General features: G+C 39.6%; 1 protein-coding gene across 1 annotated transcript in view; it reads left to right on the forward strand.

Moving 5' to 3' along the window:
- Positions 1-296: 296 nt before the first annotated feature.
- PRUNE2 (prune homolog 2 with BCH domain) overlaps positions 297-13,808 on the forward strand; it is a 338,542-nt gene continuing 325,030 nt past the window's right edge. Inside the window, exon 1 of the mRNA XM_044001558.1 lies at positions 297-604. Within this exon, the coding sequence (XP_043857493.1) occupies positions 569-604 (36 nt within the window). The 5' untranslated portion in view covers positions 297-568. The remainder of the gene's footprint in view (positions 605-13,808) is intronic.

Below are 13,808 nucleotides of genomic sequence, written 5' to 3' on the forward strand. Positions count from 1 at the left end.
CTGTTTGTCCTCACCCTCCTCTCCCCCAACCCCCACCTCCACCTCCACCCCGCTCCTCCCTCTCCCAGACAGCGGCGGGTTGCAGCTGCTGCAGAGCTCTCCGCAGCAGCACCCGGCCCTTGGCTCTCACTTTTGGGCGCTGTCCATGGTTGCAGTATCTTTTGCCGAGCGACGTCAGCCGGCTGGAGCCAGGCCCTATGATTGGCCGAGGAGACTTGGCCCTCCCACCCTTCCACCCCCCCAAACCTCTGGGGAAAGCGCGTGCCCGAGAGCATGCAAGGCTCTAGCTGGGGCTCCCGGGTGTCACACCCACTTTCCTTATAAGGAAAAGACGGGCCGACCCGAGCCGAACCAGGCAGGGCTGTGGGGTGGGTGTAGGGGGACTAAGAAGAGGGGAGAGAGGCTGAGGCAGCGGAGGCAGCAGCGGGAGGTAGCACAGCTCCCGCTGCGCCTTTCCTCCTGCCCCCTCTAAGTGCGTGGAACTTTTCCTTAATTCACCTCACTTTACTCCATCCCTGTTCACCCCTTTCTTTCCTTCCCCCAAGGATTCCCCCTTTCCCCCAACAACATGGAAGAATTTTTGCAGCGAGCCAAATCCAAACTGGTGAGTTGAGGGTAGGCGTGTGTGTGTGTGTGTGTGTGTGTGTGTGTGTGTGTGTGTGTGTGTGAGAGAGAGAGAGAGAGACAGAGAGAGAGAGAGACAGAGAGAGAGAGAGAGAGAGAGAGAGAGAGAGAGAGAGAGAGAGAGATGGGAGTGGGGGAGGGGGGTTGAAGTGGAGTAAAAAGGTTGGCACCAAAAAGAGAGATAGTAACTTTTCAACTTAATTGCAAGCCAACCCTAGGTGTAGGGGGGGTGGGTCATGTGTGTGTCTATTGTGACACAGGAATCTCTTCAAGGAAGTTTGGTCCATACTCCAGGGAACCTGTCCAAAGGCATTCATTGCCCGAAATAGACAAGAGATCACTCAGCAGGTAGTCATTTCGTGCTTGAAGTTTTGGTAGTTTGTATTTGGCTTGCTCTCCTGGCAAAGGGGGAGTTTGCAGAGGCCTAGAATACAATCAGTGGCTCCTATGCACTTAGAGTGTCCTGTGTGTTTTCACCAGAAAAATAGAACAGCATTAGGCTTTAGGATGTACAAAATTCCTGCAAATTTAGAATGTGCAGTTACATAAGAGAATAGAAAAAATGCAGTACAAACTTAACTCCAGATTTGTGGTGAAATCAAATGGGAAAGTAGTCACACTAACAGAGGTAAGCTAAATGGAACTGGGCTTGTTAGCCAAAGGATTGTTAACAGCTTGTGTTGAAGTTGAGGAATTTGTAACGTGTGCATTTCTTATTTGACTTTATATATGATTGTTGTGTTCAGCTATATAAACCAGGGTAGTAACTGAAGGGGAAAAATCACAACTGTTGCTAATGGTGTGGGGTTTGTATATATGTAAGACTAACCAAGGACTACTTGAAATTACAGTGCCTGCTTCTGCCAATCTAGGATTCAAACACAAGTTAATTTTAGCATTCTTTTTTGATTACTGTCACATATTCTGGAATAACAAACTTTACTAATTTTCTGTTTTCAAAAATGTTTTGGATTCCAAAAAAAAAAAAGATAGCAGTATAATATGAAGGAATCTACTTCTTCCACCTTACTGAACAGAAATGAATGCAATGGGGTTGTTTTGTTTAGAGATGCACACATAGGAGTGAGAGTGCCCATTTGAAAGTAATGTCTTTGACAGTGAAAGCACTTTTTATGGGCTTGGCACAGGAGGAAATGCATAATTTATGATGCCTTTAACCTTTAAGTCTTCATAGAAGCTGAACCACTAAAGTCTACATTAAGGGTGACGTCTAAATCACGTGGCAGGAAATTTTCTGGGATATTACTGTAACTCATTTACCCTCACACAATAAAGGAAGTGCTGGTAAGAGTGTGGAAATGTTTTACATTCTAGTTTTACAAGACACATGCTTCTTATAATGCTCTAACTGTAAGTACTTTATTTTTTAAAAAAGATTGTTGAGATTCTTTAATTTCAGATAAAGATTTTATTTTTTTTTAAAGACAATTTGTTCTTTATAACTCTAAAGTGGAGTGGTTGGGGTGGGATTCTAAAACTGAAGGACACTGTGGTCACTTCTGTGACTATTACTGATTCTTTCATTTTCACCTGCAGTGGCTGAGGAAGGTTTTGTGTTTTGGAAATTAATTCATTTTAGACATTTTCTGTTTCCCCACTGCTTTATATATTTGCAAGAATAAATGAATACTCAAGTTTCTTATATATTAATTCATAAGAAGAATAAGTAGGCTTTTGTGAAAGTAGGAAACAAAGTTTTCCTTGTATATAGCAGGTACTCAGTAAATATTTCTTGATTTGAATAGATTTATGTTTATAATATAGTAGAAGACAATTATAAATGCAAGGGAAAATATTTTAGTTCTGTATCTCAAATATAATTTGGGGGTTGTTGGGGGAATTAAAATGTTTATAAGCCAGGTGATCTGGAGTAAGAAATATCTCTTTTAGTGAATTCAAATTTTGTGAGATTTTTTTTCCATCTGAATTCCAGTTACTGAAATAGAAAAAAACTTAAGAACCATCAATTTAGAGGGATGCTTAAGTTGCTTTGCCATATCATTTCATTAAACAATCAATGGTTTGATATTATAATTGTACTTTTCCATTTGGTTGTCTCACCCAAAATAAAATTACTGATTTTATTTCTATTTTTAAAAAAATCTTTCTTGTAATTATGCTGTAGACAAGGCCAACTCATTTCACATTGTCTTGCAAACATATTTTTGTCAATTAGGTCTTTTTAGCATAATGTTTCCAATTATTCCAAAAGATGAAATTGTCCCATTTATGGAATTTGTAGTTAATATGTAACATCCAAGATGCTTTGGTAGGAAGCTTGCTGGTTATAGTCTTGGATACAAATTCGGCTAATGATAAATATCTCTTAGAATTTTAGAACTTATGCATTTAATCTGGCCTTGAGAGATACCAAGGAAAAGTTATATGTTCTACACATCTTCACTTCAAGAATTGGGTAGATACATGATTAGAATTTATTTATACTACACTCTCCACCACTAGAGTCATTTTGTCATGGTGAATTGAACATACTGGGCTTGGCATCAGCTAAAACCAGGGTTTGAATTCTGCCTTTGACACTTAATTACTGTATGTCTACTTGAATTCTCTCAATTTTATTTTCCTTCTCTATGAGATGAGGATGATAATAATATTTTTAGTATCTATCTCATGATTAGGATGACCAATGAAAGAATATGTGTAAAGTGTTATAGAAATGTTAGCTCTTATTACCTCTTACACTCCAAGGTTTTATATAGTCTCTCCCTATGTGATACCAAGCAAGTAGTTTGATCCCCTCTTCATTCAATTGATTAATCATATTTACACTGTACAGGAACTGTCTTAAATGACTGCTATATGAAACAAATTAGATTCTAATGGCCTGAAATAGTTAAGCTCTTCACTCAAGCACCCAGGTCACCCAAAGAGAAAGCTACTCATCACCTGAGCTAACTAACGAAAATTGGAAACACTGAATTTCCAAATTGCAAAATAAATCTTAGTGATAGGTCAGATAATTTTAAATGGGGATACCTGAATTGATAAAATATTTCTGTTACTAAAATAGCTGTTGATAAGTTATGATTTTTGGTTAGCCTTCACACATTATTTCTTTGTAAATTTTCTTTGTTACCAGTAACTTATTTTGGTTTGTATGAGTGGAAATTTAGGAATGTCTGATAGTGCATAAACATATGAAATGACTTTATGTGAAATGTAACTATAGGAAACCTAGGCCAAATATGGCATTGCTATTCCTACCTTTGGCACTGATTACATTGCCAAGACCACTCTTGGTAGGAACTCTCAGACTTTGCTGCCCTATCCAGAGAGGAAAGGAATAATAATAGCAATAATAAGTTTAAATAGAATATTAGGGTTGCTAAAGAGCTTTCCTTACAACAACCCCAAGAAGTAAGTAGCATAAGTATTTCTAATTCTATTTTACAGATGAAAGAATTTAAGCCCAGAGAAGTTAAGTAACTTGCTCCAGGTAACACAGACTTTAAGTGATAGAAGAGTATCATGAGGCCAAACTGACCCTAGGGAGCATGCTGGCATTTGGCTAGTAGATTATTGGGAGAAACCAAGAATAAGTTTCAGTAGATTGTACTCTTTATGTGGACTTTAAGCGATTTTTACATAGGAGAATGTAAATACATTTTTTGTCCGAATGTTAAAAAAAAGCTTTTAGTAAAACCTTTTCAATTTTTCTTTTTTTTTCCCTTCTGTCCAAGGTGGGTGACCCTCTTTTCTTCTCACTATTTACTAAATCACAGAATTTCTGAGTTGGAAGGGGCCTCAGCTGTTACCTAATCCAAATTGTACCCAAAAAAGAATCCACTCAAAAACATACTGACAAGTGTTTATCCAGTCTTTGCTTCATGATTTCCAATGAAGTAGACTCTGCATACTTCCTAAAGTAGCCATTTTACTTTTGGGCAACTCTAATTGTGAGCAAGTTTGCTTTTACACAAATCAGACAAGTGTAATATGTCTTCTATGTGACAACCCTTCGAATACTTTAAGATAGCTATTGTGTCTTTCTCCCCTCTCCCTTGAGTCTTCTCTTACACCAGCTAAACATTCTCATTTCCTTCAACCAATTCTCTTTCACACATGTTTCCCCAAACTATATCCCCATCTTTGACCTTTCTTCTGAGGTACAGGGATACTGCCAGTATAGTAAAGGAAATAAAGATCTCTCTCTCTCTCTCTCTCTCTATATATATATATACATAATCTCATTTATCCTTGCAGTTATTATGATAATATGACTTTTAGGTTGGATTTTTGTTCATCTATGGAACAATGATTCTTTATCGTGATAGGTGTTATCTTCAATTCGCTATTTCCAGCCTTAGTTCCTTAACTGGAGCTTTGTGGAGGGTTGATCTCTGCCCCCTGTTAAACTTTTGAGTGGGATGGTTAGTTCTGCTTGGTCACAACCTGGGTTACCATAGTACCTTTGCTTATTTCTTTGAGGTTTGGAGCACTGAACCTTCATAGCTCTCTACTGCATTTCAGGGCAATGTCAGGGATCTTAGAAGTCTGAGGTGATCCAATCTGATTGCAGGTAGGCTCGTATGGCTTTCACAGTTCCCATTGTGGGTATCTGAGTACCTTGGACCTTTCGCTGCATTTGTCTAGGAAGTATCCTTGGTGGGGTAAGGAAGCTCTTTGTTGGGAGATAACCAACACTTTGAGATTATATTTATGACCCTACAGAGGAAAAGGCACACTGTGAGTTCCATTCTATGTAAAAGAGAAATGATTTTTTGCATTCTTTAACAATTTCCCTCAATCCAATTAAATAATTAAAAAAATTATTAAATGTCTATTATGTGCAAAAGACACTGTCCTAGGTTCTGGGGATACAAAGACTCCAGATGTTATCCATTTGGGACTGAGGAAAACAAGTGCAAGTAGATGTTTGTTTTTTGTTTTTTGTTTGTTTGTTTGTTTGTTTTAGTGAGGCAATTGGGGTTAAGTGACTTGCCCGGGGTCACACAGCTAGTAAGTGTTAAGTGTCTGAGGCCGGATTTGAACTCAGGTACTCCTGACTCCAAGGCCAGTGCTCTATCCACTGCGCCACCTAGCTGCCCCCAAGTAGATGTTTTTAATAAGGGGTTAAATGAGGAATTATAAAACCTGTTGGCAGGAAACCTTTCCTCACCTAACTTAGGAGAGCTAAGGGATCTGAGGATCGTAGGTCTACAATTAGCATATTTCACAGTTAAGGAAAGAGAGATCCAGGGAGACTAAGTGACTGAATACAACAGACAAGAACCCTGGAAACAGAGTCTAGGACAGAACTGAGAGGAGTGGAGGATACTATTGGACAGGCAACATAGAGCTTAGTTAATGCAACTGGGGGCCAGCTGACTATGTCAGGCTTTTCATATATAGTGTTACTGAGCATGAAACAATCTGAGTTTCAGTTACAGAGCCTCTCTTCATCTGGCTCAGGATTATTGATGGCCTCCAGGTTGGTACAAAAGATGAAAACCTGAAATAAGATCAGAGAATGCTGGGACTGGGTCTACATAGGTAAGCAGATCTTGGTTTCTCAGGGTGTGACTGTACTGTTTTATCCAATCCTATGTTTTCAATGAAATGACCCTAGTCATTTATCTCAGTGGTTGGTCGGTAGCTCAATTCTCACATAGATGGGAAATCAGAAAAATATACCTCTTCTGGATGAGGCTCAGGAGAGGTGGGTCCAAGACCACTCCCATTATTTTATTGCAGTAGGAAAAAACCCAGTTTCAGAATCATTTAGGGAGAGGGACTATCAGGTGTTCAGATGAAGTGAGATGGAGTTGAAAGGAGTACTCCTTGCTTTGAAGAAGGCGCCCAGGGGCTTGTGTATGAGGGTGAGGACAGCAGACGACTTTTATGTTTTGGCTCCTGTAAAAGGCAGTGGAAAGAGAAGCAGTAAGTGAAGGTGCAGGAGCCATCAATACCTTAATGGAATCAAAGAAGCCAGAGAGACTGATTGAAAAGGTCTTTAGCGTGGCTCAGACCTTCAGGAAATAGGCATTCAAAACAGGATCCAGATAATGTTGGATAGAGACTCATTAAGGAGACTATGACCCACCAGCCTAGAGAAAAACAGTGCAAGAGACTGTTATGTAAGGAAAAAACTTCACAATCAGTCAGTCAAGCAATTATTAAAGGCTTACTAAATGCCAAGTACTATGCTAATCACTAGGGAATACAAAGAAAGGCAAAAAAAACAGTTTCTGCCCTCAAAGATCAGTTGTCTCTTCTAATGAACAAAGGAACATGTAAATAATTAGATATATGTGGGATACATCCAGTGTACATGGAGATGAAAGGTAATCTCGGAGGGAAGGCACTAAAAGAAGGAGGGGCAGAAAAGGCCTTTGACAGAAGAGAGGATTTGAATGACTCCTGAAAGAATCCAGAAAGTAGAAGGGAGGAGGAAGGAGAGCATTCCAGGCATGTGGAAAGCCAGGGAAAATGAAGTCAGGAGATGGAGTGTTATATGGAAGGAATAGAAAGAAGGTCAGTGTTATTGGATTGTGCAGTAAAGTATAAGACTAGGAAAGGTAGGAAGGATCCTTGTTCTGAAGGGGTTTTAAAACCCAAATGGAGCACTTTATATTTGATCCTGGAAATAATAGGGAGCCACTAAGGTTTACTGAGCAGGAGAGTGCCCTTGTGGGTGACTTCAGATGTATGCTTTTGGAAGATCAGTGTGGCAGCTGATTGGAGGATGAACTGGAGTGGGGAGGAATGAGGCAGGGAGACCAACCAGTTGGATCCCCCTCTTTTTCTGGAGATCCTGAGGGGTACTCACTCTCCTCTTTTGGGATATGGGGAGAAGATGGGTGTTATTGTCAGGAGAGCAGAAAGAATGGGGTATATATGGGTATAAAACAGAAAAGGTGATGGCTTTTGGAATATGTGGATGATTAAGAAGCAGAATTATAGAATTTCAGAGTTAGAAGGGATACCATTGATCAAGTAGTTCAACTCATACCTCCCCATAAATCCCTTCCACAGCATACCAAAGGAGTGTTCATCTGAATTTTTCATGAAGACTTCCAATAAGCAGAAACCATTGTTTCTCAAGGCAACTACCTTGGAATAGTTTAACAGAGTAGGGGCTGATTAAAATGACCCTTCCCCCAGGGTATTTTGTGAGTTAATGTATTTTTAAAAATTAGACTGGCCTGTAGTAGTGGTAAGAAGAGCATGTGGTGAGAATAAGTGGTATGAATGTAGATAGAGTTGAGATTAGGGTAGTATGGTGCAGCTGTGGTGACCAAAGGGTTGGATTCTGAGTTTTCTTTCTCCTATGTCTTCACTGCAGTGAGTGGCTATATGCATGGACATCTATGTTAGTCCTATCTTGCAATATATGGTACAGGAATAAGTTAGGCTTTTTGAAACTTTAAAATTGCACAACTATATTGTTAATTCAACCTAGTATTATTAAGATCACACTATGTGCAAGGCAGTGTACTGGGGCCTGGGGATGCAAAGATGAATGAAATAAGGGGCGGCTAAGTGGCACAGTGGATAAAGAACTGGCCCTGAATTCAGGAGGACCTGAGTTCAAGGCCGGCCTCAGACACTTGGCACTTACTAGCTGTGTGACCCTGGGCAAGTCACTTAACTCTCATTGCCCTGTTTAAAAAAAAAAAGGTGAATGAAATAGGCTTTGCCCCCGGGCACTTACTTTGGACTGGAACATAGAATACTACTTGTACATAGATAAGCAAACACAAAGTATTTGAGCAAATTAGTCAATAAACTTTTATTGAGCTCCTGTTATATGGCAGGCACTGTGCTAATAGTTGATGATACAAAGAAAGGTAAAAGACATTCTCTGCTCTCTGGGAGCTCACAATCCAATATGCAAACAATTGAAAAGAGAGAAATTAAAACAATAAAGAATAAAGAAGACTTCCTGAAAGAAGTAATAAGGATTTTGACAGCAGAAATAAGAATCCCTGGTATGGGATTTTGCCTGTGTGAATTCAGAGAGGCCAGAAATGGAATGTTCACTTCAGGGAATAGGTAGTAGTTTAACTGGTCAGGAAGACAATCCATGATGGGGAATAATATTAAATAAAGCTAGTAGGATAGGTTGAGCCAGATCATTGGAGATTTTAAATCCTAGACTAAGGAGTTAAATGATATCTTGGAGACAACAGAGAGTCACTGAAGTTCTGTGAGTAGAGGAATGACATGATCAGACTTAGGAATGTTATTTTCGCAGCTGTGAGGAATATGGATTAAAGAGGAGAGAAGCAGAGAAACATATTAGGATGCTTTTTGCAAATAGTACAGGGGAGAAATGTCCAGGTCTTGAGTTGAAGTGGAGGCCATGTTAGTAGAGAGGAGTGGAATGGAGTAGATGGGGAAAAGGTTTAAACAATAGAACTGGCAATTGATTGGATGAGGCAGTAGAGAGAGTGGATTCTGGAGGGGGAACTGTCAAGAATGACTCTGAGGATACGGACCTCATCAATAGGGAAAATATTGGTACTGAAAAATTGACATCATATGATAAACAAAGGCAGATCATGGCATAGTTGTGTAACGATTGGAATGATGCCACCTGCTGGAGACTTACTGTAGAAGAGTTCTGCCCATGAAGTGAAGGTCTTTGAGGGCAAGACCTGGAGTCTTTTCTTTGGCATCAGGAAGTGACGTCTGCTTGTGGGAGGAAGAAGGAAGAGACAGGGGCTCTTTCTCGGTCTCTCTTTCCTGAGGACGCTGGTGGAGAGCGGGGCTAGAAATGTGCTCTCCCTTTAATAGATAGATGAATGTAGGCCTTTCTCTCTCTCTTTACCAAATTCTTATTCTCCTTAATAAATACTTAAAAGTCTAACTCTTGCTAAAGCTTATAATTTATTGGCGACCACTCATTAGATATTTTAGACAGTTTAGCTAGAATTTTAGCCCTTAACAGTTGGTAGAGTGCTGGGCCTGGAGATAGGAAAACCTTAGTTCCAATTCATCCACAGACACAGATTAGCTGTGTGACTAAGTCACTAAACTTTTGTTTGCCTTAGTTTCCTCAGTTGTAGAATAGGGATAACCTCAGAGAGTTATTGTAAGGATCAAATGTGATATTTGTAAAGTGATTATCACAATGCCTGGCACATGGTTGACACTATGTAAATAGTTATTCTCTCAATGGGACAAAGGACCCATTTTCTCTATCTTAGGAAATGACAAGATCTGAGGGTTTTTCTTGACTCTAGCCAGTTCTGATATTAACCAACTTTAGCAGGAATCTTGGCAATCTCAACATCATGTATTGTTAGAACTAACCCCAAGAAACTGATGAGGGTACTTCTCAATTTCATTCAACCCTAGACTGAAATGTCTCTCTGATCAATCTTACACTTAAAAAATTATTGCTGTCTTCTTCTTTTTTTATTGTTTTTGTTTGTTTGTTTTCGGTGAGGCAGTTGGGGTTAAATGACTTGCCTAGGGTCACTCAGCTAGTAAGTGTTAAGTGTCTGAGTCCAGATTTGAACTCAGGTCCTCCTGACTCCAGAGCCAGTGCTCTATCCACTGAGCCACCTAGCTGTCCCTGCTGTCTTCTTTTTGAACATAATCTACTTTTCTCAATGTTTTATTCTCCTCTGTCCCAGAGTGTTGAGAAAAAAAAACAGTTTAGCCAAACAAACTATAATATTGTAAAAGTTTGACATTATAGATAGTGTTCCACACCCATAGTTCTCCATCTCTGCAAAGGAATGAGAAGAGATGCCTACTAGTATCTCATCTTCAGGGCTAACCTTGGGCATTAGGTTTTTGCAGGATTCAGTTTTGATTTTTATTTTACCATTGACATTATTGTATTCATTTTATGTATTGTTTTCCCAGTTTTGCTTACTTCACTATGTTTCATTTCATGTCTTGCTTCACTTTGTATCATTTCATATATCTTCCCATGTTTCTCTTTATTTATCAAATTCATTTCTTACAGAACAGTAATATTCCGTTACATTCATGTACCAACTTGTGTAACCATTCCCCAACTGATGGGCATCTACTTTATTTTAAGCTATATGCTACTCAAAAAGAGCTATTATAAAAAATTTTTGTGTATTTGGGCCCTTTTTTTTTTGTCATTGAACTCCTTAAGAAGTTTGCATAGCAGTGGAATCTCTGCATGAAAAAGCACAGACACTTTAATCATTTATTTTACATAATAAGAATTACTTTCCAGAATAGTTGGGTCAATTTATAGCTCCACCAAAAATTCATTATTGCACCCATCTTTATATGGCATTTCCCTTTAAATTTAGGCATACCATTATTCTAGATTATTGATTCTCCATCCTTTCACATGTGCCTTTCCCCATTTTGCCTATGCATCTGTGCTCAGACATTTCATTTTATTGGAATGGTCACCTAGTCCTACACCTAACCTTTTGAAATACTACCTACCCTTAAGTGCCCAGACCCTCTGTGAAACCTTCCCTGATCCCTAAATAGGAAATGTTTTTCCTACCTTCAATCTCATAGACTACTATGTACATCTACATTGTTCTTATTATATTTTCTTCTGTAGTATAACTAGTTTATATTTATTACATAGTGCTGATCTTTATGTATTTGCTACATCTCAGTACAATTTTAAAATTATCTTTGTATCTTCTCCAAAGCCTGAAACAATACTTAAAAGTGATTGTTGAATGAATGAATGAATGAATGCTTTTCAGTGCTAAAATTTTATGAATGAATCCACACAACAGTGCATTTCGAAGTACTATTGTTTTGTAGAAGAAGGTGAATGATTTGAAAAGAGCTCATGTTTCTTGTGAGCATGGCATTTGTTCTAGATCAGGTATTGGCACATTTTATTGGTCTGGTGACAATTTAATGGACAGCAAGAGGATAAGTTCACCTTGGCAGTGGCTCAGTGCCTAGCAACAATTTTGTACCTCCTCCCCTAACCCTTCAGGTTCCTGTTACATGAACAGATGAATGATAAAGATCATCAGGGAGGAGAAAGATGATAAAGAATGAGTCCTGGATCAAAAGGGAAACCAGAGAAGTCATATGGATAGTCATCCTCCCCTGACTTTTTGGTGTCAGTGGGGAAGGGGAGAGTCTTCCTAAGGGAGAGTGATGAAAGCCTGGGGATGGGCAGGAAATCTTTAGGGAGGAGGGCAAAGGCTTTGATGCCTCAACATTCCTTAGTCACAGGGCATGGGAAATGGGTCACCCAGAGCCTTTGAATCCTGTTGTCACTATAAAGATTAAGGGAAAATCATGTTTTAGTCTTCTCTGGGTGAATCTGGTGCAGGGAAGGGGAGAGTTTGCTGGTCTCAGAATGAAATGAACTTCTTAGTCCATGCTAGAATGTCTCTTGCTGATTTAGAGTTGGTTATTTCCTTAGGGAGTAATGTTGTTAGCCATAGAGGGAATTGTAGAGTGAGACCAACCTCTTGTGGTGGGGCATAAAAATCTGTGTGGGCTCACAATACATGGTTTACTGTAAATCATATGGATATTGTGGAACTCAGACCATTTCCTGGTAACTAGCCTTTCAGCCTGACCCCTAGACCATATCTCTTTACTCATTATTCCTCAAACTTGGTTTTGATCCAAGTACTGATTCATGCTTCTGATGCCAACATTGCATTTTGCCTTTGGACCCCTCATCTCAACTAGTCTTATTTGAAGCTTTGTGGTAAAGAATCTACTGATCCCAGCCTCTCCCTGAGCAGGAAATTTTCCATTTTTTTTTCCCTTTTCTTGTTCTAAGGCCAGGTAGCTTTAGCTTGTGCTAAGAAAGACCTTAAGTCTCAGACCATGTGCAGGTCTGGAGTAAAAGTACTTGGAGCAAATTTAAGTCCCTGGAGATCAATCAGTAAGCAGGCATTTATTAGGTTGCTAATGTGTGCCAGGCACTTTGCAAGTATTGGGGATACAAATAAAGGTGACAACAGTTCCTGCTTTCAAGGAGCTTACATTCTAATGTAAGAACAATATGTAAATAGGTATCTACAAGATACATATAGAATATATGTGTCATGAGGAAATTGGTGATGGTGGGGATCCTTAGGTATTCCTCTTTAAAGAATCACACTCTTTCTCACACAAATCCAATTAGAATAAAATAATCTTTTATTTAGGTGCTAAAGAAAGGAAACCAAGAGAGACTCTCCAGGGGAGAAAATGGGTTAGAGACATGATTCTCTGAAATGCACTTCTCCTCGAACAGAACAAAGGCAAAAGATTTTATAGATTGTAGATGGGGTGACCACCTGACAATGGAAAGTTCCCTTTGGGGGAGTGAAGGGTAGTGGTCTGGACTTCTGGAGTTATCTCTGTCCCTTGGCACAGATCAGGCAGCAGCCACGCCTAATGGGCGTATCTCCCTTACTTCTTTTCTTCTTCTTCTTTTTTTTTTGGGGGGGGGGGAGGCAATGAGGGTTAAGTGACTTGCCCAGGGTCACACAGCTACTAAGTGTCAAGTGTCCGAGGCTGAATTTGAACTCAGGTCCTCCTGAATCCAGGGCTGGTGTTCTATCCACTGCGCCACCTAGCTGCCCCCTCCCTTACTTCTTTTTTTTTTTAGTTTTTATTTTTTTAGTGAGGCAATTGGAGTTAAGTGACTTATTTGCCCAGGGTCACACAGCTAGTAAGTGTTAAGTGTCTGAGGCCGGATTTGAACTCAGGTACTCCTGATTCCAGGGCCGGTGCTCTATCCACTACGTCACCTAGCTGCCCCCTCCCTTACTTCTTTTTTTTTTTAGTTTTTATTTTTTTAGTGAGGCAATTGGGGTTAAGTGACTTGCCCAGGGTCACACAGCTAGTAAGTGTTAAGTGTCTGAGGCCAGATTTGAACTCAGGTACTCCTGACTCCAGGGCTGGTGCTCTATCCACTGTGCCATCTAGCTGCCCCCCCCCTTACTTCTTAAGGTGTGTTCTGCCTTCAGTTTAGCTGCCAGTTTAAACTTTAATCGCCGGAAATTCTATAACAGATGGAAGTGTAAATTAAGAGAGGAGAAGGGTTAGAGGAGAAGGGTTCTAGCCAAAATCCTTTAGCTCTTTAACCCTATGGCTTTTGGTGAGTCTTTTTTCAGAGAAAATGATTCTTCCATCAGGGTAAATGCAGATGGATTATTTGAAGTCCATATTATAGGTAAAAAAATCTAACTTAACAAACATATATTAAAAATCTAAAGTGTACT

Source organism: Dromiciops gliroides, chromosome 1 (assembly GCF_019393635.1).
Source record: "Dromiciops gliroides isolate mDroGli1 chromosome 1, mDroGli1.pri, whole genome shotgun sequence".
Classification (NCBI taxonomy): domain Eukaryota; kingdom Metazoa; phylum Chordata; class Mammalia; order Microbiotheria; family Microbiotheriidae; genus Dromiciops; species Dromiciops gliroides.